The 24,945-nt window shown below is 36.1% G+C and overlaps 1 protein-coding gene across 1 annotated transcript in view; it reads left to right on the top strand.

Moving 5' to 3' along the window:
- Window positions 1-24,945, top strand: part of LOC150086865 (UDP-N-acetylglucosamine transporter-like) — a 103,136-nt gene that overhangs the window by 33,914 nt on the left and 44,277 nt on the right. The window contains exon 3 of the mRNA XM_090372303.1: window positions 2,126-2,373. Within this exon, the coding sequence (XP_090228429.1) occupies window positions 2,126-2,373 (248 nt within the window). The remainder of the gene's footprint in view (window positions 1-2,125; window positions 2,374-24,945) is intronic.

The following is a 24,945-nucleotide window of genomic DNA, read 5'->3' as shown; positions in this document are numbered from 1 at the left end:
TACTGCTTTTAATCATCTGACTGAGCCATATATACTCAAGTAAGATTTTATCAGACAATGACAATGTGTCTGCTGTTTTTAGCTATTTAAAATCAATAAACGTTTTTACTGATATTTAAATTTTACATGTTATTGTTATTTCTTTATTAATTTATCTTTTATACCTTTCACACCTTCTACATTTTATACCTTCATTATTATATATCTTGACATGGTGACCTAACTAATTAGGTCACTGAAAGCTTAAATTTTTATATATTACCTGGTCTTGGTGCATTATAGCCTTAGTTGCTAATGCACCAATAAAATCCAAACCAAACTCTTTTGCAGACGGCATACACAAAAGGTATTGAAGGCAGCATATTTCCACTGCGTAATAACACAGCCTTAAGGCTAACTTTAGAAGTGTCTATAAATAGTTGCCATTCTTTGGGAATGTGCCTCATGTTCATTGCTGCCATTAGACCACCAACATCCTTACAAACAATGCGTTCACCTTCTGTTTGATAGAATTTATCATAGTGTTTATTTCGAGTACAAAATGTCACTTTCACAGAATGATCTAGAATATTCCACTGTTGTAGCCTTGAGGCCAAAGGCTCTGCCTTATTCTTTGGCAGTTGGGAATCCCTGATGAGATCATTAAACTCACTTTCTGTGATATTAATGTGGTTCAGAAGGATAAAGGTTTGGACAAAATGTGGATCCCTTGACATAGACAGCTGCTGTACTTCATGTATATCAAGTTGATGTTCATCAGTGTTTTCATCTTCATCAGGGTATACAGAAAAATGGATGGGTGGTTCAGGAATAGGTAGCACTTCACTGCGATGCACAGGACGAATTTCAGATGGTATATTTGAGTATGTCACTGTCCACTTTTTCTTCGTCACCCCCTTTTCTAATAGGCACCATACAGAAATAACAATTTGTGACATGATTTTTTGGTTCCCTCCCTCCCTACATGGGCACTGCGAAAGGCATAAAACGTCCCTTTCGATTCACCCACATGTTGACTTTTAATGAACAGGTAGTGTGGCATATGTGTGTGGAGCCCAGTTCATGTCCTGGTTACCTACTTTACATCCAAAGTACAAGAAGTATGCCTCTTTTATGGCTCGAGTTAGGACACTTTCTTGAAGCTAACATGATTTCTCCACATATGTAACAAATCATCTGGGCTATTCACACAATTGCGGGGCATATTAATATTGCACAACGCAAATACTGCACAAAATGTCACGGAGAACAACTGTTAACTGAGAACAAATCACCAGTACCTAGCCGTATTTGAGAATTACTGTAAGAGAGTTTAAGACACATTTGAGGCAACAACTTATTACGTGACACGGAGTGGGGCAATTGTTGCTATGCATTTTGCCAAGAGCTGTAGCTCATAATGTAGGGTAACTCACTAATATGAGACCCCAATTGTGATTTGAAAACAAGAGCCAATCGACAAATTTTAATGTGATTTTCATGTTCAGCAGCATGAAATTTAGTCAAGATTACGTGTTTTCGTAACATTTCGTAACACCTTGGTTAAGAAAAAAATTTTTGTTAAAAAAATAACTAAAACTGTTATGAATTAGATATTTTATATTTAGAAAGAATATAGAACATTTAATCAGGAAAAAAAAATTCATAATGACCGTGCTATATAAGTGAACAGATTTTGACATAATTTTGACTGCTGTTGTTTCAAACTCTAGTGCACTCCTGTGTCGTAATTCCTGGTCCTCAAACAATAAAAGTGAAATTTCAGCTGTATGTATTTACTTTGTTTCTAATTTTTCAAATCAGTTATATAATTTTTTAAATTATTTTTCTGTTGGAAGTTGTGCATGTCACAAGTGATGCACATTAGAGGCTGGCCACCCCTGATTTAGAGCATAAAGCATTCATGTTTAATATCAAAGCAAATTAGTACACATTCTCTCCAGTAGCAATGAAGAGCACTACAAATAAGCAGTACTTCCTTCAGTAAAACCTTTTGCCACTAATAAACTAATTTGTTTATTAAATAATTATCTTTAATATATATTTCTGAAATGGTATTTTTTCACTACTGAAATTTTTACTATTGTTTTTATATATATATGTATATATATATGTAATTTTTTAGGGACTCAGAGAGTTCTGAAGTATGCTTCATTAGTTACCCTCACAGTACAAAATGCAGCTTTAAATCTCACAATGAGAATGGCCAGAACGCAGAAAGATTTATTTATGGCTAGCACAGCTGTAGTGATGGCTGAAGTAATAAAACTTGTGACGTGTTTGTTAATGGTATGGATTGATGAAGGTAGTATCAAACGTTGGGTATCAGCATTATATTCAACAGTGATAAAACAACCTCTGGATACCTTTAAGGTAAGTTCACAATGCTTGCACATTAATGGTTTATATAATATCGGTGTTTAGATACACCATAGATAACTCTTAATAAACTACAAAGTAGTTGTTGTAGGCATCATTTGCTGTTTCTCATATTGTGCTCTGCCTTCACGACGAGTTGCCATGATATTGCACTACTTCGAATAAGTAACTCTTCACTAATAGAGAAGACTATTGTTACTTATTCTCAGTTGAGTACCACCACCCAGACAGCACTGTTTCACGGCTATTGGCCGATCATCAGTGGGTGGGCAGGTACCCTGGTAATGCAGACATGACGACCCAGTTGTGAAGTTAATCACACAATATGAGAGATGCCAAGAGGTGTAGATGTCAATATTTAAAATAAATAAATGCACAAGGCATAATACTTTAAGAGTTTGGTATCTATATAATATCGGTGTTTAGATACACCATAGATAACTCTTAATAAACTACAAAGTAGTTGTTGTAGGCATCATTTGCTGTTTCTCATATTGTGCTCTGCCTTCACGACGAGTTGCCATGATATTGCACTACTTCGAATAAGTAACTCTTCACTAATAGAGAAGACTATTGTTACTTATTCTCAGTTGAGTACCACCACCCAGACAGCACTGTTTCACGGCTATTGGCCGATCATCAGTGGGTGGGCAGGTACCCTGGTAATGCAGACATGACGACCCAGTTGTGAAGTTAATCACACAATATGAGAGATGCCAAGAGGTGTAGATGTCAATATTTAAAATAAATAAATGCACAAGGCATAATACTTTAAGAGTTTGGTATCTATATAATATCGGTGTTTAGATACACCATAGATAACTCTTAATAAACTACAAAGTAGTTGTTGTAGGCATCATTTGCTGTTTCTCATATTGTGCTCTGCCTTCACGACGAGTTGCCATGATATTGCACTACTTCGAATAAGTAACTCTTCACTAATAGAGAAGACTATTGTTACTTATTCTCAGTTGAGTACCACCACCCAGACAGCACTGTTTCACGGCTATTGGCCGATCATCAGTGGGTGGGCAGGTACCCTGGTAATATCTATGGTGTATCTAAACACCGATATTATATAGATACCAAACTCTTAAAGTATTATGCCTTGTGCATTTATTTATTTTAAATTAATGGTTTATGTATGAGAATTAGTCGGAAAGTAATGCATCCTAATTTTTATTCCATGCAATTTGCAAGGCACACGTGTGAAAATTACACTAACTGTAAACATATCAGTGAAGGCTTATCAGTGTAGCCCCTATTTTTTCCACTCTAAAAATATTTCTCCTTGCTAATTCAGCCACTGTTGTAAAGGAGTCTATAGTGTGTTATTATCTTTATAATGTCCCTGTAGCCCTCCCTTCAAAGGAACGACATGATACTCTGATGGAAACATTTGTATTATAGGGAGGTTGAGGAGGTGCAGTCTGCCCAAGGCTTGCAGTAACTCAGTAGGAGCACACATTTGTGTGGGGATATTCATTGTTACAGAGGATCATCACTTAAGGTGTTTCATGTGGGATAAATTAATTGAATGTGAGCTTTCAGTATATCCATCTGGTGATTTGAATTAGCCATGGTCCATGAAGGCAGTAGGTTCACAAGAATAACCTTCGTCATCCCAGAAAACTGGAATAGTTAAGCTGTGAAGGTATCACATTAATAGTTTCTGATGGATTCTAATTTTTTTTTGGGGGTGGGGATGAATAGAATTGGAAAACTTAATGGAAATTCTTTTAATTTTAAAGAATTTCCATTTTTAATTTTAATTATTATTAAAACAAGAGGAAGATGATTTTATTAACTTCATAAGGCAGTATGATTTATTTAGTTGGGATTTTGTATGAGGTGTTAACAATATTTTGAGGAAGGGGCGTTGGAGCTGAAGTACATATTTTAAAGTGTTTAAAAGTACTCAGATGATTTTTAAGTGAATATATTTAGATATTTTAAAATGTGAACAATTATTGAATGTTTCTTTATAAATACTACAATTTTGTTAGAAAATTCACATTAGGATATATAGAAAACTCATTTAATGAAATTTACTAGATAAAGTTTGTAAGTCTACCTCTTTCAAATGCTGAATCCTATATATTTTTATCATCTCTAAAATCTTGTGATATAAATTAGGCAATCTCTAAACATTAACACCTAGATCACATTAATTGTCCCTTTATTTAGCATTAGCATTAGTAGAGGCATATGATGCAAGAAAGCAAGCTTATTCAGCATCAGCCAAAAAAAAAAAAAAAAAAAAAAAAAAAAATACACACCACTCCCATTTCACCCCTCCGTTCGTTCGAAATACCTGTCCAGTTGAGCTTTAAATTTGTTTAGGCTATCAACTTCAACAACAAGTGATGGAAGTCGGTTCCACCAACCAACTACCCGCTGGCCAAAGGCAAATTTCCGCACATCTATCCAACATCCGTCTTCCTCAATTTGAATTTATGCCCTCTGAGGTGATTATTCTGAGCAAGATGAAGAATCCCATTGGCATTGAGCATGCTCAAACCATTCAAAATTCAAAGCCTTATACACCTCTATTAGATCACCTCGCCGGTGCCTAGTCTCCAGACTCTGTAATTTGCAAAACTTAAGCCTTTCTTCGTAAGAGCAACCCTTTGTTCCATTCACTAATCTTGTTGCCCTTCTCTGTACCCGTTCCAGCAGCTCTACATCCTTCTTGAAATGAGGCCTCCAGACCTGTATACAGTACTCAAGATGTGGCCTAACCATTGCCTTATACAAGGGAATAATCACCTCGTTATCCCTGCTAGAAAAATTCCTGTATATCATTGACAAGACACCATGAGCTACTCTTGCAGCTCGTCTGCACTGCTCAGAGAACTTCATATCTGCCTGCACAATTACTCCCAGGTCCTTTTCATTCTCCACCACTGTCAGTGTAGTACCGCAGAGTTGATACGTTGCTCTGGGGTTACTGTTTCCCATATGTAGTACTTTACATTTGTCAATGTTAAACTTCATTTGCCACCTCTCAGCCCATCTGTTCAACCTTTCCAGATCCTGTTGCAGCAGCATAGCGTCAGTAGTGTCCTTAACAACCCTGCCAACCTTTGTATCATCTGCAAACTTGGACATTAAACTTGATATCCCATCATCAATATCATTCATAAACACCGAAAACAACAACGGACCCAACACTGAACCCTGAGGAACTCCACTAATAACATTAGTCCACGTTGAGCAGTGTCCATTGATTACCACTCTCTGTCTTCTGCCACTCAACCGTCCCCTTATCCATAGCAACAATTTGCCTCCAATGCCACACTGCTCCAATTTGTGCAGCAGTCTTCCATGTGCAACAGTATCAAAAGCCTTTCTAAGATCCAAATATATAATATCAAAGTTATTCCCTGCATCCAGTTCTTTTGTGACTACGTCATAGTATCCAATCAAATTGGTCAGGCAAGACCTGCCCTTAACAAAACCATGCTGCGTCTGAGCTATAACTGAATTCTTGTCTAGATGATCCTGCAGTGCTTCTTTAACCAGTGCCTCCATTAATTTACCTGGAACAGAAGTTAAACTAACAGGTTTATAATTACTTGTGTCAGCCTTTGATCCTCCTTTGTGAATTGGGGTCACATTTGCACATCTCCAGTCTATGGGTACCTCCCCTGAGTCCAAAGAAGCTCTCATAATTATGGCTAGGGGTTTGCTTACTTCCATTGCTGCCTCCTTTAATATAACTGGATAGATCCAATCCACCCCAGGTGCCTTTTTTATGTTTATCCTCAACAATCTCTCCTCCACTTCCCTCTCAGTTATTACAAAATCATCCAGCTCACTGCCAATGTTTACTTTACCTACATCATTCTCCTTCCTGAATAACTCCTCATGCGTGAATGTAGATGCAAAATACTCGTTTAGATTGTTAGCCACCTGAGCAGGATCCTCAACTGTTGAACCATCAATATCCAGTGGACCAATCTGATTCATCCCTTTCCTTCTTGAGTTTAAATATGTAAAGAACTCTTTTCTGTTTTTCTTTGCATCCTTTGCCAAGGATTTTTCGTAGTCTGCCTTTGCCTGCCTAATCTCCTTTGTGACTTGGTTACAGACCAACTTATATCTATCATAGGCTTCCATGTCACCCATTAATTTGTATGTATCCCATGCATTTTTCTTCTCTGCCACATGTCTCATTAGTCCATCTGACAACCATTTAGGCCTAAACCTTGAACAATATTTCTTAGTTGGTATGTAAAGCCTGGTAGCCTCCAAGATTAGTTCCTTGAATGCTTCCCATTTTGAGTTTGCTGTTGGTAACATCATCAGTTGGTCCCACTGTATAGAATTTAAATACTGTCTCAGACCATCATAGTCGCCTTTACGAAAACAAAAACCCTTCCCTTTACCTCTGATGGTAGTTACCTCCTTGAGTAAATCCCACTTCAACACACTGTGATCACTGCCACCTAGTGGTTCATTTATCTGCAGATTCTTAATGCACGAAGAATCACTACTGATAATCAGATCAAGAGTATTGCTCCCTCTTGTTGCCTCACGAACATGCTGATGTAGAAAACAATCATCCAATAAATCCAGAAAAGCCTTGCTAGTGTGCGAATGACCAATCCACAAATTCCAGTCAATATCTGGGAAATTAAAATCCCCCATTATAAGACTCTCTGATTTACTGGCCCACTCTATTTCCCTGTACAATATCTTATTATACTCATCAGAGTCATTAGGCCTATAGCACACTCCTACTCTCAATTTTGATTTCCCTATGCTCATGTCACACATTTGTGTTACTTTATCATCATATGGTGTGCATTCTGACTTACTATGCAAAACTGAATAATTTAAATAAATTGTGAACAGTTTAATATGAAATAATGGTTACAGTAAATAGTTGAATCAACCAACATTATTCCTGCTTGATATGTTGTGGTGTTGTTGAATACAATCAATGGAATAATTAAGCTTTAATTCCATATTCTTGGCATAGGCTTATATTATTGCTAAATTAAAATATTTGCTTTATTACTACAAATATAAAGCAATATTTGTACCGTTGATTTGCTGCGATGAATTAAAAAACAAAAAAAAAAAAAAAAACAAAAAAGCTTGTGGTATACTATGATCATGTCATCTGGGTCATTTTCCTTTAAAAGGCATTCAGCATTCAGCAATATTTGTACCGTTGATTTGCTGCGATGAATTAAAAAACAAAAAAAAAACAAAACAAAAAAGCTTGTAGGTATACTATGATCATGTCATCTGGGTCATTTTCCTTTAAAAGGCATTCAGCATTCTGTGTAACTGAATGCACTACATCCTTAGTTGCTGATGCACCAATAAAACAAAAATCAAGCTGCTGTATATGCTTGAACATCTCCCATTTTTATTTTCTGAAGGCATCTCCCTAGCCAGGTGGGAAGGAGCAGTAATGCGTAGCACACGCTTCTTGATTAGACCGGGGTTCGAGCCCGTCACCACCAAATACGGAGGATGTGGAAAGGTCAGGGAATGACCACCGCATATCCCCGGAGCAATATGGCCTTAGTTGCTAATGCTCCTAAAAACAAAATAACAACAAACAGCATCACATAGAAAACAATTTAAAAAATGCCTTAAGACCATTGTTATCACCTTTTGAAAATGCAAAATCTTTTTCCTTGATAGAGTTACTTACCTGAACAAATCCCACATCAATATACAGTAGACTCTCGATTTTCCGGAATAGATGGTAAAAAACAAATCCCAGATAATCGATTTCCTGGTTAATCCAAAAATACAGAAGTCCTCAATACACGTAATAGTAACACAAGACGTAACTTCTTACTTCGTTGAGTTTTAAGTAATTGGGAATGACTAATAACATATTGCTACTATATTATTATTGACAAATCTGAATTCAGCACTATACTCATTAACCTTTGACAGTTTTCATACATTCTTATTAGTTTAATTTTCTGATCCAAATCGATCGCTTTCCTTTTCTTGGTAGATTTAATAGTACCACTGTAATTATTCTCTTAGTCGGCACCGTGATAATTGTCACACAGAAATTTTCTGTAAAGAACTTCACAGGGTTAAGGCGAAAACTCACTATTATCACACCGCGCGAGCTCACATTTTACTGAAGCACATTTCTTGAGGTCACTGCCATAAAACAATAAAAACAATTTGCACTTTCCAGTTTATTGGGCTTTTCTGTTACTGCAATTCATTATAAACTGGTATTAAACTATCTTATTGTATTTTATTTAATACCTATAGCTTCAATTGTGTGGGTTTTACGTTATTATGTTGAAGTGTGCGTCCCCTTCACAGAAATCTTCAGTCATATAAAAAAAAAACTATAAATAAATTGTAAGAATCTTCTCTTCTTTCCTATTTTTTTGCTTGTTACTCTGTATCTCATTTGTGCAATTTGTGTGTGCCATGATCATCGTTATTCATTGCTTATTATTATTTATTTATTTATTTTTGTTTTAAATTTTACAATCATAAAAAAAAAAAAGTGAAAAATAAAATTTACATAAATCCGTAGTTGCGTAAGTAGGGGACTTATTGTATCAAAAAATGTTCAGCAACCTTCGTAAAAATTATGGCGATAGATAAAAAAACTTACACACACTACTTGCGTGTCCAAATACGATGGTTCCCTTTATTTTTTGCGATGTCGATTTTTAAATCTTAATAGCCCTTTATTGTTTACGATGTTGTGTATGGTTTGGTCACCAACATTATAATGATTCATTAGAGATTTAACGGATGCGCCATTTTCAAACTTTTGAATAATTTCAAGTCTTTGTTTAACTGAAAGCTCAACTCTTTTGCGTTTACTCATAATTTTTGCGATTTATAAACAAAAAATATATACTATAAAAAAATTTGACATCCCTGACATAAATAACAAAATAAAACTTGTCTTTTTGTGGTGCAATGGAACACAGCAATCGATGTGACGCACTAAACCAAACTAAATGTTTGGTCTTTTTTTTTTTTTTTTTGATAGTGGGTTCTAGTTATTACTTGAATTTTATGATTTTTGGTTTTTTTTTTTTTTTTAATTTGGAGTCTTGAAGTGTCCCTATAAATCAAGAGTCTGCTGAATTACGATCACTGCCACTTAATAATTTCTTTGCTTTGTGGATTCTTAGTAGTAAACTCCCATTATAATGCTCCTATTGATATTACAGATTTCCTAATTTATATCACAAGATTTCAGAGACTAAAATTCTTACTTGTAGCATTCATTAGATTTTAATACTCTTTTCTTCTGGTTTTATGATCAATCCCATAAAATCCTTTCCCACTTATAACACTTTTTTTTTTTTTAAGCTTCTAGGAAGGAATAAACCTGGATTTAACTGACCTTCCTCTTGATTTTTGGTTTTGTTAAACTGTGATCATGTCAACATTTTTCTCTCTCTCTCTCTCTCTCACACACACACACACACACAATTAGTGTACCCACAAGACAAGGTACAGTAATTAATCTTGTGTGCTTGGCACGACAGCATTATTATTATGTTGATGATAATAATAATGCTGCCATTATTTTACTACATTTAAAATATATTTCTAATACTCAAGATATGTTTAGTTTAATAAAATCTTTTTAACAATTTTCATTGTTTTTAATAGCATGCAAAAATCAGTTGATCGATAAACATTAAAAAAAAAAAAAATCAGTTATCAAATATATGGAAGAAATTAAAAAAAAAAAAAAAGCTCCACAAGGAGACCCTGCTTATAACATTTTTTCACTTATAGTGCCCCTTGGAGCTAGTTCCCTCAAAAGCATTGACTGGAGTTTATTGTATATAATGAATTCAGTGCTGATAATATTAAGAATATTGCTTTTCCTTGTGGCCTAATTTGCTGGTAGAGAAAGCAATCCTCCAATAAAGCAGAAAAGTTCTGTTACTGAGAGAGTTGCTACCCCACAAGTCCCACTCAATATCATAAAAGTTAAAATTGCTCATAATAAGATTCTGATTTTCTGACCAAATCTATCTATCTAAATAGTTTGTTTTACTCATCATAATCATTTGGCCCTGTAACATACTTCTACTCTTATTTCAGTTTTTTGGTTTGATAGCATCTTGGCTGAATTTGTAAATTCTTATTTTCTTTTATTAAACTATTAAAACCAGCTGTATTACAGCTGGTTTTAATTGGTGTAAAAAAAACAAAATTGTTCCGTGAATTAGTGGTTTCAGTGGAGCTTTGTAACCTCTAGCTACTGGATTGCAAGAATTCATTTATCAAAAAAGTATATCAGACATTTTATAAAATTAAGAGGCCTTTGCAATTCTTTAAATTATGGTAACTGGAAATAGTTACCATAGTTCAAAGAATTACGAAATACAATTGCATTAACCCTGTGTGTGTGTGTGTGTGTGTGTGTGTGTGTGTGTGTGTGTGTGTGTGTGTGTGTGTGTGTGTGTGTGTTCACTTTTCTTTGGGTTTTGTACAAGTTAATATATACTTGTCTCAGCTTATCTGCAAGATGATCTTCTGTTGCTAAACTTTATTCAGTAATTTGTCAGTAAAGATCCATCTGACTCGTTAGATTTTTTGCTGTACAGTGCAGTCAATTTATTTTTAACTTAATTATGTGACATAGATAAAACATAACCTGCTCGAGTATGAGGTTTATTTTGATGTGGAAAAGAACATAAGTACAGTCAGTCCTCTTATAACACGATAGTTGTTTTTCTAGAAACCTTTCTGGAATGCAAAATCATGCAATATAAATAACCAGGCTTCATGGGGAAAAATAGAGTTAGGTGCCAACCACCCAAGATTGAATACGCATTTGTGACCAAAACATTACCTAACACAATAAATAATCATAAAACATTGGTAACGCTTTTGCTTCTATTGTAAGCAAACTTGTTCTTTGTTTGATCTTCTGTCTGACACGTTCCACCTCTTCCAATTCTTTGCATTGATCTAATGGATTTTGTTACACTTTGAGTTGTTCCTACTATGAAAGTTGCTTTTATTTTCTTTGCATTCTTTCTAATTAGGATAGATGTGCGGAAGTTTGCCTTTAGTCAGCAGGTGGTTGATTGCTGGAACAAACTTCCATCTGTCGTAGAAGTTGATAGCTTAAACAGATTAGCTATCAACAAACGTGTAGAGAGTGGATGGGTGAAATGAGAAGGGTGTGTGTGTGTGTGTGTGTTTTGGCTGGTGCTATACAAGCTTGCTTTCTTGCATCATGTGCCCTTGCTAATGCTAATTGTTCTCAGCATTGCCTCATTTAGGCCTGTAGCACACGCAATATCACACGTTCTTTCATTTCGCTCAGTGTTTCACAATTTTGTATTTTTCCTCTATCGATAGAGGAAATATCCTCTACAGATTCAGGGAGAAAAAACCTTTTCTCCCTGAATCTGTAGTATCTTCATCAGGAGGCTTCCTTTTCACACTTTTTTTCAAGTATTTTACTCATTTTTAGAGAATAAAGCACAATACAGTATAAAAAGGACAAATGAAAAGCACACTTGATATACGAACAAAGCAGCATGTATGTAGTAACTCAATAAACAATGCAGTAAAGGCAGAAACACACTTATCACCTTATGCTAACTCACATTTTACTAAAGCACATTTCTGGAGGTCACTACCATAAAACAATAAAAAAAAAATCTCCAGTTGCGTTCCTGCTATGGAATCTGATATAAAAGGGTAGTAAACTCTATCTAATTGCATTTGCGATAACACCGATAGCTGGAATTCTGTGGGTTTTTACATTGTTATGGTGAAATGTTTCCTCTTCACTGAAATCTTCAATCATATAAAAAACATAAATACATTTTCAGAATCTTTTCTTCATTCCTATTGTGTTGCATTCAGTTTGTGATTCCCGACTGCCATTTCTTATAAACACAAAGGTGAATCATGCATAAGCAGATTCATATACGACATTGTTCCCCCGTTTATAAATCGTATATGATTGAATTTGTGTAGTGTAAACACGTTATACAAGGACTGACTGTATTACCACAAGGATGCTTCAGTATGCTAATATTGCTACCACACCCATCTCCTGTCAGAGTTTTGAATAAAACTCCAATATCAGACAATTAGAATAGCATTTTCTGTTCATTTGAGAAAAATAATTGAAAAGTAAGCTTCAGTTAATTTAAAACCCCTTTCAAGCCATGAAGACAAATGCATTCTTTGCTAGTGAAGGGGCATCATCATCAATATTTAAGCCATTATCAGATTATTCTGGGTTATATAGTTGGGCTTAGTTTAACTTAGTCCATCCTTTAATCATCTCTAGTCCTCTAATCACTTACATTTCAGAAATGGTGATAATACTGGTCAATGGCAGATTAAGGGTAGTTGGGGCCCCCAGGCAAATTATATTTGGGGCCCCCCAAAAAAAAATAATAAAAAAATAAAAGTTAGGTGGCAAATAAATGAAATTTTGTACTTTTGAATTTTTTGCTTGAATTTTCGCTTAAATTAATCAAGGTTTTTATGATGTTTACTGAAAACATTAATCTATTTTAGAACACTATAGTAAAATGTCTTGGCCCCCCCCAGGCACGTGCTTCATTGCCTTAATGGGTAACCCGCCACTGATACTGGTTCATGTTCTATCGATACCCTCCCTCCCCAAGAAAAAGATACTGGTTTAAATCATGAGTGAATACCATCCTTCAGTCCTCTAGTATAGGGGTTCTTAAACTGTGGGTCATGACCCCCTCCAGGGGTCACGAAAAAGATTCTGGGGATTGCAGAAAACATCGATAAATGTGATTAAATTAAATATTTATTATAGAACTATTGAAATTATAAACCAGTGGTTCTTAAACTGTGGGTTGTAACTCCTCCGTGGGGGTGGGGGTTGTGAAAAAGAATCTGGGGTGACTAATAATTTCATCTTATGAAAATGGGGTTGTTAAAAAAAAAAGTTTTAAGAACCTGTGCTTTAGTAGAATGACCACCTAAGATCAAGGAATGACTTCTGAACCTGTGCTGGTTGGCAGAAAAAGAAGTTGTACAGAAGAAGAAGCTGTTTTTCCTACCAGGGTCTATTTCATCCTACTGACCCAGACGGGAACTAGGGGTTAGTGGCCTCCACAGATCCCTGGGTTATGTAGCTGGATGAACAACATCACAACACAACCCTACACTAACACTTCATAAACACTCGCTAACTTACACCATGTGGCCTCTACAGAGGTAGAGGCCTGATTGACTGGAATTTGTGGGGTTTACTAGTGATGCTGTACAATTTTAAACTCTGTACACGTTATAGAGTACCAGTCACGGATTTGGGGGAACCCCAGTGCTACTAGTCAAATTACACTTTATACTTTGTCCTTTCTGTACATGTACAGGCAGTTCCCGCTTTACGAGTTCATGGATTTATGAGTTCTTTTTTTCAAGTATCAACAAAATCGAAAATATGAACATTAATTTTCAATAAATAAATGCTGCTAAATATTCTTAAATACAGCATTTCAAACCATGTGCATAGCTATACATTACTACTGTGGATTATTGTGCTACTACTGTGCGTATGTTTGTTTTTTTAGGCGGAGATAAGGAGGGAGGTCCAACTCTTAAAGAATTTTGGAAAGAATTCGATATTTTATATGTAATCAAAATAATAAAACAAGCCTGGGACAAAATTATAGAGAAGAATATGAAGGGTGTTTGGAATAAACCGTCAGTTTTTTGATAATTTTGAAGGATTTCAAGAACCAGCAGAGATCATACAAAATGAAACAGAAGAGGTCGTTAATATTGCTAACCAATCACAGCTTAAGAATTATACTACTCACGTCACTGATCTGCTTCAAGCACACAATGGAGATGACAAATGAAAACCTTGAAATGGCAAAATGTGAAAAAGGTGAGGAAAAAGATTTAATAGCTGAAATTCCTGTTCATTCCTTCACTCTCGAAGGGGGGCTTGATGCTCTGTGTTGAAGCTTTTCAACTCATAGAAAAAGCAATTGAGATTTTTGAGTTACAAGATTCAAATTTCAAGCGCACTAGAAGAGTTGCTATAGATTTAAAAAATGCTTATGTATGCTAACGTGAAATTTATTTAAAAAAAAAAAGACTGTCTTGGAAACAAGACTCTTGAAGCATTTCCAAAGAAGGCAACTTGTACTTAACAACACACCAAGTGCCGAGCCAACAGTGAGGGTTAAACCATCAACGAGTGTGCATTTAGTTGATGATGATGATGAAGAATAAACAATCTTTAATATTTGTATGACATTAATAATATCTTTATTATTATAATTTGCTTGATTTTAAAGGCTGTTTTCATTTCTTTGGATTAATAAATCATTGTTTAAGCACAGATTAATTTTTTGTTGACTTTTATTTAACATTAATATGGTCAAATTTCATTGTTGAGAATGTAATCTCTGTTTTTAACATTGTCTATGGACAATAAATTCCCATTTACAAACGTACGCTAGGAACGGATTAACTTGTAAATTCGGGAACTACCTGTACTCCTCATACTGAAATTCTGCATCCCCTATATCCGAGTGAAACCACATCTCTGAAATCCCAACAATGTCTGCATTTGATGTCTTAACCAGCACTTCAAATTGATCAAATTTATTTACTGTACTACTAGCATTGGTATTCATGCACCTGTTCTTACTGCTTAGTTACCTTAACACAGCCAGTGTATTTATTTGTCTCACGATGTACTCCCAGCAGTTCTTGAATTCTTGGCACTTTGCTTTCAAGGCTGCTGCTCGTTCTAATAGAATCAGTGCAAGAATTACTATTATCTCTGCCTGCGGCTATTATTAATATATTAGTCTGTGTATCCCTGCCCCAAGCTAGCAGTTTTCCATCCCACCTAATTTCTGCCTTGATATCATCAGCAAATATTCTTACACCCTTTCTATTTAAATGTATCCCATCCCTGTAGAAGCAGTCTCTCCTGTTAACAAGTACAGACCATGGCAAGAAAAAGTCTACCCCATGAGCCTTGCACATTCTCTCCAGGGCTGAATTGATTGACAAGGCTCTCAACATGTACTGCATCATACCGTGTTTTGGCAGAATTGCAGACAATATCAAATTCATTCCTAAAAACTTTTTTTCGATATTGCAATACTTATCAAGTAAGTCTGCAGTTATCCTATTTTTAATGTTATTGGTGCCAATCTGCTGCTTAGTATTTAATAAGGGTTTCCATTTAATTTTTAACAGAATCTTTAAAATATTATTCATGTACTGATGTTCCACTTTATAAAATGATTTCATTTACTACCAGAATTTTTAAGAGTACATGATACAATGTATTACTTTTATGTTAAATGAAAAGTAAATTAAAATTCTTAGTCATATTATTTAATATATTTCTTAATAGTACATTAGGAGGGTGTCCCAGGGCTTTGTCAGTTCTCACTGTTCCATTGCCTGTTGCTGTAGTAGTAGTAGTAGTAGCAATAGAGGCATGTGATGCAAAAAAGCAAGCGTATGAGCTTATGTAGCATCAGCCAAAAAAAAAATTTCACACAACCATTTCCTCAAAGTTTGTCCAGTTAATTCTTGAATTTATTTAAGCTATCAACTTCCACAACGACAGATCAAAGTTTGTTACAGCAATTAACCACCCTCTGGCTAAAGGCAAATTTCTGCACATTTATTCTACAACTGTCTTTCCTCAATTTGAATTTATGCCCCCTCAGGTTTAATCTGAACAAGCAGAAGAATCCCATCAGAATTCAGTGTGCTCAACCCATTCAAGGCCTTATGCACCTCAATCAGATCACTCTCAGGTGACTAGTCCCCCAGCTGCTGCAATTTCTAGAACTTAAGCCTTTCTTGGTAAGAGGACATCTTTGTTCCCCTCACCAACACTGTTGCCCTTCTCTGTACATTCTCGAGCAACTCTAGATCCTTCCTAAAATGAGGCCTCCAGACTTGTACACAGTACTCAAAGCATGACCTGACCATTGCCTTATACAAAGGGATAATCACCTCCTTTTCCCTTCTAGCAAAATTCCTATATATCATTGACAATACCTCATAATCTGCTCTGGCAGTCTGTCTACATTGCTCGGAAACTTCATATCTGACTGCACAATCGCTCCCATCTCTTTCATTTTCTACCACCCTAAGTGTAGTACCATACAGTTCGTATTTTCCTTTCCTCTGCAGTGACTTCTACCCATATGCAGTACTTTGCATTTGTCTGTGTTAAACTTCAGTTGCCACAGGATCTAGAAAAGTTGAGCAGATGGGCTTGAGAGGTGGCAAATGAAGTTTAACATTGACAAATTTAAAGAACTACATATGGGAAGCAGTAACCCCAGAGTAACGTATCAACTCTGAGGTACTACACTGACAGTGGTAGAGAATGAAAAGGACCTGGGAGTAATTATGCAGGCAGATATGAAGTTTTCTGAGCAGTACAGATGGTCTGCAAGAGTAGCTCATGGTGTCTTGTCAATGATATACAGGAATTTTTCTAGCAGCGAAAAGGTGATTATCCCCTTGTATAAGGGGATAATCACCTCCAGGTGTGGTCAGGCCACACCTTGAGTACTGCATACAGGTCTGGAGGCCTCATTTTAAGAAGGATGTAGAGCTGTTTGAACGAGTACAGAGAAGAGCAACAAGATTAGTGAATGGAACAAATGGTTGTTCTTACGAAGAAAGGCTTAAGTTTTTCAAATTACAGTGTCTGGAGACTAGGCACCTGCGAGGTGATCTGATTGAGGTGTTATTAAAGCCTGGAATGGTTTGAGCATGCTCAATGCTGATGGAATTCTTCCTCTTGCTCAAAATAATCATCTGAGAGGGCATAAATTCAAATTGATGAAAAACAGTTGTAGGATAGATGTGCAGAAGTTTGCCTTTAGCCAGCGGCTGGTTGATTGTTGGAACAAACTTTCATCTCTTGTTGTAGAAGTTGATAGCTTAAATAGATTCAAGGCATTACTTGACAAACATTTGGAGCGAGTGGATGGGTGAAATAAGGGTGGGTTTTTTTTTGGCTGATGCTATATAAGTTTGCTTTCTTGCATCATGTGCCTTTGCTAATGCTAATTTTCTAGATTCTGTTGCAGTAGCACACTGCCATTACTGTCATTAACAACCCTGCTGACCTTTGTATCATCTGCAAACTTCGACACTAAGCCTGATATACCTTTATCAATATCATTGATAAATATACAAAACTGGGCCCAACAACGAACCCTGTGGGACTCCACGAAGAGCAGCGTCCATTTATTACCACTCTGTCTTCTCCCACTCAACCACCCTTTTATCCATTGTAGCAATTTACCCTTAATACCATACTGCTCCAATTTGTACAGTAATCTTCCGTGTGCAACAGTGTCAAAAGCTTTCCTGAAATCCAAGTATATGATATCAAAATAATTTTTTGCATCTAGTTCCTTTGTAACCACATCATAGTATCCAATCAAATTTGTCAGACAAGACTTTCCCTTAAAACCATGCTGTCTGAATTATTGCTGCAGCCTTGTCTAGATGATCCTGCAATGCATCTTTAACCAGTGACTCCATTATTTTACACGGAACAGAAGTTAAACTAACTGGTCTGTAATTACTCGTGTAATCCTTAGAGTTCCCTTTGTGAATTGGGGATACATTTTCTCAACTCCAGTCCATGGAGACTGCCTCTGAGTCCAAAGATACTCTCATAATTATGGCTAAGGATTTGCTTAGTTCCTTTGCTGCCTCCTTTAACTGGATAGATTCCATCAACTCCAGGTGCCTTTCTTACGTTTTACTTCAACCATTTCTCCTCCACTTTGTTCTCAGTTATTACAAAATCATTAAGCACCCTGTTACAGTTTGATAAACTTCTGGCATTTTCCTCTCTTAACTCCTCATGTGTGAATGTAGATGTAAAATACTCATTCAGATTATCAGCTATCTGAGCAGCATCATCAACAGTTGAACTCTATATCAAGTGGGCCAATCTGATTCATCCCTGTCCCTTTAGTTTATATAAGTAAAGAATCCTTGCTTAGAATCCTTTACCAGATTTCTCGTAATCTGCCTTATGGATATGTATCGCTTTGTTAGCTATGCTTTCAGTTTAATAATTTTAATGCTTTGCATGTGTTTTTAACTAATTTTCTTCTCACTAGGTTCACCTTTAAGCAGCTTTAATTTCCACTAAACTGGCCTCATGTAACCTTAATTCATTCTGGAACAAAAGTAGTTAAAATTAAACTACAAACATTCTGAATAAGGCCGTGCCAAGCCATTTCAGTACCTGAGGCAAGAATGAAAAATTGCACTGTTAATGATGCCAACATTGGCAATTATTTAATCTTTCTTTTCTCGCCCCTTTCAGCTTTTAACTGGCGGCAAGAGCCTCCTTGTTTGCTTCGCCCTCGGCACTGCTCTGATTCTGAACTTATGGTAGCTTAGTATATATAAAATTATGAATTAACACAAGACTATAACAGGATCTGATTTTGAAAATTTCCTATGGTTACATTGCATTGTCCAGCAAATTATTAATAATCTGTGATGGTCAGAACCACGTGAGTATTACAAAAAGTTGAATTTTCCCTTAATATGGTGCAGCAGTTTGGTTTGTTTCACTTTATTTGTAATTTACAAAAGTTTAAAATTATTTAAGAGATTGAAAAAATATACATTTTCAAATACTTTGATTAATGTAGAAAAAACAAATGGGGAAAAAATCCAACAAAGCACTTTTACTAAAAGAACCTTTGTTATCTGCATCTTATTTGTTAACCATTCTTATTAATTAACCATTCAAATTGCCAAATTCACATACAAAAACTTATGATGTGAAAATAACATGTAAGGAAACTTACAGGTGATTTAAATATCATTAAATTACAGTATTTAATGTCATGTTTTTATCAGATGTTCTTGTTTATACTCTAACATGAATGCTCAGAGAAATTTACAAATAATTATTTTTACAGTGAATATAGTAATTAGCCATATTTAATGATCATGGGGGCTTTGAACCAGTGCATTGAAATATCCTTCTGTAATTCGATATTAGTACAGTATTGTGCAACCCCTAGAACTGCTTTGCATTTTGATTTGTACAAATTATTTGTAGAAATCAAATAAAATTCTTGCTTCACTGCATTCTGTTTTTAATCATTGATATCATTCTCCTTCCACTGAAGGCCCAAGTACTGATGGTAAAGCTTTAGCTTATGTTGAACTTGGTCAAATGTTATTATCTGCAGTTCTGCCTAAGTTGCTAATATCATTTTAAATTGTACAGAATCACTTGTACTGGTGATGCTGTACAATTTAAAAAAAAAAAACCTACTATATATTTAAGTTTTTATAAGAATTATACAGGGTGTTTCTATTAAAGTGCACTGGGGTCTGTCTAACTTATTTTTAGTTTTAGGCTATTTGTTGTTGTTGGGACTTTTTTTGTTTTATTTGTGCTGAATTTTAGAATTTGATCTTAAAATTGTACTATTATTATTTAGATTTTATAATTTCTAAATTTAAACTAATGAACTTCCTCAGAGGAAAAGTTGTTCCCTGCCCTTGGGTTTTAGACTAAAACATCTTTGGTATATTTCTGAAGTGAATGTAAAACAATTTTTTTAACTAAAAAAACAAACAAACATACAATAATTGTATGTGATGGTCACTTTTTGTTGGATGCATTTAGCTGTATTGAGCAGCTAACTGTACAGGGCATTTGCTGCTTCTCTTCTTTAAATAATGACAGAATAAATAACATTCAGAAAAATTATTTTGAAAAAATTCTGGGATGCAAAGCAACAATTTTGTGAAATAGAAGTTTAAGGGATAAAAACAAGTGCACAATAAAAAATTCATTATCGGGATTTATTATCATCAAGATATCATTATAAAAAAAAGATATAAATGGGAATGGATATTTCAGTGCTTAACTTTGCAGTTTTGCCTGTTTGTTATCAAAGATTAGTTATCAGTAATGCTCACCAACAGCACTATGTGTCTGCTGCTGTTATTTCCACAAATTAAAGGCAACAGTGTAACTAACAACACAACAGCTGATTCAAATGGTGATCTTCACGTAATTCCCCAGTGGGGCAAAGACAACTTAGTTGATTTCAACCCTTCTAAAACTCAGTCTTGTCTTATATCTCGCAAAAAGGATTCTTCTGCTCCTATGCTTATCTTTAGTGACACTCCGATTTCTAGGCAAAATGATATATCTCTTTTGGGGATTACCCTGACTTCTAATCTCTCTTGGCACAAGGACATTACAAATATTGCTTCCTCTGCATCTAAAAAACTTGGTTTTCTCTTTCACTCTTGGCGTTACTTTTCTTCCAAACAGCTGCTCACTCTGTATAAATCGCAAATCTGCCCTGCCATGGAATATTGTTCCCACATCTGGGGTGGTGCCCCCATAACCTCTCTCAGGCTTCTTGATTCCATTCAGAAGAGGGCAGTTAAGTTAATTAATGATTCATCTCTAACAGAGTCTCTCCACTCGCTTTCTCATAGACGTACTGTTTCTGCTGCATGCCTCTTCTACAGATACTTCCATGGGCACTGTTCTTCTGAATTGGCTTCTATAATTCCCGCTCTCTCTTTCAAAACAGTCCGAACACGTGTCGCCACCAGCCAACATCCATTTACTGTCCAACTTCAAACCCACAGAACCAACTTTTCATCTTCCTCATTTATTCATTCAACTGCCATTTTCTGGAACAACCTTCCTTCATATGTATTTCCTGAAAATTACAATCTACAGAAGTTCAAGTCCAATGTCAACAAATATCTTCTTTCGTCTTCTCAACCTCCAACCCAAGCATGGTACTAAGTACTATAGGTTCTAATACCTCTTGTGTTTGGGGTTCAAATAAAAAATAATAATAATAATATTAATCTTATAATAAAACAGGGTGCCTCCATAGCCAGGCGAGCAGGAGCAGCAGTGCATAGCACATGCTTCTTGATTAGACCGGGGTTCAAGCCCGTGAGCCACCAAATATGGAGGATGCAGTAAGGTCAGGGAATGACCACCGCATATCCCCAGAGCAATATGGCCTTAGTTGCTAATGCTCCTAAAAACCAAATAACAACATAATAAAACAGCAAATACACAACACACAAATTATTTATAACATCCTACATTCTTTATAGGAAAGAATGGCACATCAAGTATTAATTTAAATGTTATAGGCAGTATTTAATGATATAGTTTTGAAAGCAAGTGTAAACTATTTGACATACAAAATAAAGAGTCAATGTTCTGATTTAAATGTGGGGGTTGTCGGGTTCAGGCCCCCCCATGAATTGCCATGTTCTCGTGAATCCGTTGGAAGTGACGAATACCTTGCAGTATAGAATTTTACAGAAATATGGACATGTCAATGTTCATATTTCCGTAAAAATCCGAGAACATGGCAATTCAATTTAACTAATAGAGTAAGGTTATCTGCAAAAAGATCTAAACCTCCCAAACACTTCCTAATTCATTTCACAAATATACGTGGTCTCAATTCTAATCTCGATGATGTCCATTTCCACTTGCAGTCCACCAAACCTCATGTACTTATTCTGACATAATCTCAGTTATCAGTTAATTCAACTACTGCTCATCTCAGTTGCCCAAATTATTTGCTGTATGATTCCTTTCGCCTCAAAGGTGGTACATATGTCTGTTCCGATATTCCTTGTCAGAGACTTTGTAATTTGGAATCTCCTTTTTGATCTTCTCTGGCTTAAAATCTTTCTACCTCAATGTGTCAAATCTGTTGTCTCTACTGTTCTCCCCACTCCACTAATCACCTGGAGCTCTTTGACTTCCTCTCTTTGCAACTTGACTTTCTCTAGTCCAACTTTCCTAACAGTGAGGTAATTTTCCTTGGTGATTTTAATGTTCACAACTCCATCTGACCTCCGTTCTCTAGTCACACAGACCCAGCTGGCCGAGATCCTTAGGCTTTTTCAATTACTAATGCCCTCGCACATTGTTCATATACGTATCGGAATACCGGACAATCCTAACCATACAACCAACACGTTGATCTTTTTCTCACAAACAATCCTAGTACACGGTCGAAGCAAGTGGTCCTTTAGGCACCTCAGATCACAACTTGGTGATTGGCTCTCCTCCAGTGGAGCCTTTATCTCACGGCTATTCTCAACCTCGTATTGTTTGACATTACAAGAATGAAAAATGGGATGACCAGCGAGATTTCTTTTTCTTGGTCGGATTACTGTTTCAAAACTTCTGATGTCAACGTTTGCTCAGATCGTGTCAGTGAAATTATTCTTGCAGGAATGGAATCCTTTATCCCACACTCCACTTTAAAATCTCATCCTTTATCTAAACCTTGGTTTTCCAAAAAATGTGCTAAGGCTGTTCAAGAGAAGAACGTTGCATATTGTAATTGGCTTGTTTCCAATTCTTCAGTTTCATTTTCTGCCTACACCAAAGCTCGCAACAATTGCAAAGCAGTTATTAATCAGTCCAAACTAGATTTTGAACAGGATAAGGGTAAAAAACTTGCTTCTAGGCCTAATGGTAACCAAGCATTCTGGTCTCTTGCCAAAGCTATTAGCTGCAACTTTTGTCCATCTCTGCTCCCACCTCTGTCAAAACCAGATGGTTCTGTTGTCACTTTGGCCAAGGATAAAGCTGACCTGCTAGCATCCTATTTTTCTTCCAACTCGCGTATTAATGATCTTGGTAAAACACCTCCCACCATTCCCAACACGCTCCATTCAATGCCTCCTGTGGCCTTCCGTCAGAAGGATTTTGACGAATCTTGATGCTAAGAAAGCTCCAGGTCTTGATGGTATTTCTCCACTTGTTCTCAAAACCTGTGCTCCTGATCTTACTCCTGTTCTTTGCCACCTTTTTTCACTTTCTTATTCCAAAGGCATTTTTCCCTCTGCTTGGAAATTTGCTCATATCCAGCCAGTTCCTAAAAAGGGTGACAAAACCCTCCCATCCAATTATCATTGCAATTACTTCTACTCTTTCTAAAGTAATGGAGAAATCAATTAACTGTCAACTCTTAAACTACCTAGAAACCTTCCATCTGATTAACGATTGCCATTATGGATTTCGTCAGTGTCGATCCACTGGTGATTTTCTGGCTTATGTTACCCATTTATGGACAAATTCACTAGAAAAGTTCAGTGAAACACAAGCAGTTGCTCTCGACATCTCAAATGCTTTCAATCGTGTTTGGCATAAAGGTCTTCTAAACATGCTTCCATCTTATGGTTTGCCAATTGTTTTTTGTAATTGGCTATCCAGTTTTCTCTCTGATCACTCACTTGATGGTGATAGTAGATGGCTCTCTTCTTCTAACTTCTCCACTAATGCTGGTGTCCCCCAAGGTTCAGTTCTTTTCCTCTTTTATATTAATGACCTTCTTCCATTGACTGGAAATCCTGTCCATAGTTTTGCCGATGATAGCACATTGCATTCCACTTTCCATTTTAAGAAACCTTGCCCTGCTCAATCAGCTTCAACTTCTCGAATATCCGCTACCAATTCCTTAAATGCCGATATACAGGTAATTCTCCAGTGGGGCAAAGACAGCTTGGTTGATTTCAATCCTTCTAAAACTCAGTCTTCTTCTTATACCTTGCAAAAAGGATTCTTCTGCTCCTATGCTTATTTTTGGTAACACTCTGATTTCTAGGTGAAATGATATATCTCTTTTGGGCATTACCCTGACTTCTAATCTCTCTTGGCACAAGCACATTACAAATATTGCTTCCTCTGCATCTAAAAAACTTGGTTTTCTCTTTCGCTCTCGGCATTACTTTTCTTCCAAACAGCTGTTCACTCTGTACAAATCGCAAATCAACCCTACCATGGAATATTGTTCCCACATCTGGGTGGTGCCCCCAAAACCTCTCTCAGGCTTCTAGATTCCATTCAGAAGAGGGCAGTTAGGTTAATTAATGACTCCTTTCTAACAATCTCTCCACTTGCTGTCTCATAGACGTAGTTTCTGCTACATGCCTTTTCTACAGATACTTCCATGGGCACTGTTCTTCTGAATTGGCTTCTATAATTCCCACTCCCTCTTTCAAAACAGTCCAAACATGTGCCGCCACCAGCCAACATCCATTTACTGTCCAACTTAAAATCATAGAACCAACTTTTCATCTTCCTCATTTATTCATTCGACTGTCGTTTTCTGGAATAACCTTCCTTCATATGTATTTTCTGAAAGTCTACAGAAGTTCAAGTCTAATGTCAACAAATAACTTCTTTTGTCTTCTCAACCTCCAACCCAAGCACAGTATCAAGTACTATAGGTTCTAATACCTCGTGTTTGGGGTTTTCATTAAAAAAAAAAAAAAAAAAAAATTCATAGGTTCATTGCCCCATGAATTGCCATGTTCTTGCGAGTCCATTGGGAATGACAAATACCTTGCATTATAGAATTTTACGGAAATATGAACTTAAATTGACTCTTCAGTTAGTGTGAAATTTAAATATCACAGCATTGTCCAAGCTACATAAACTGAATGATCACAGAAAAATTCATTAGAAGTGCAGCAGCTTCTTGGTGTGGAAGCATGTTTTTCCAAAAATGATTTATGCAAGGTAGT

The sequence above is a fragment of the Mastigoproctus giganteus genome, chromosome 4 (genome assembly GCF_048544385.1).
Source record: "Mastigoproctus giganteus isolate SK-2022 chromosome 4, ASM4854438v1, whole genome shotgun sequence".
In the NCBI taxonomy this organism is placed as follows: domain Eukaryota; kingdom Metazoa; phylum Arthropoda; class Arachnida; order Uropygi; family Thelyphonidae; genus Mastigoproctus; species Mastigoproctus giganteus.
This window is presented reverse-complemented; position numbering and strand designations above follow the sequence as displayed.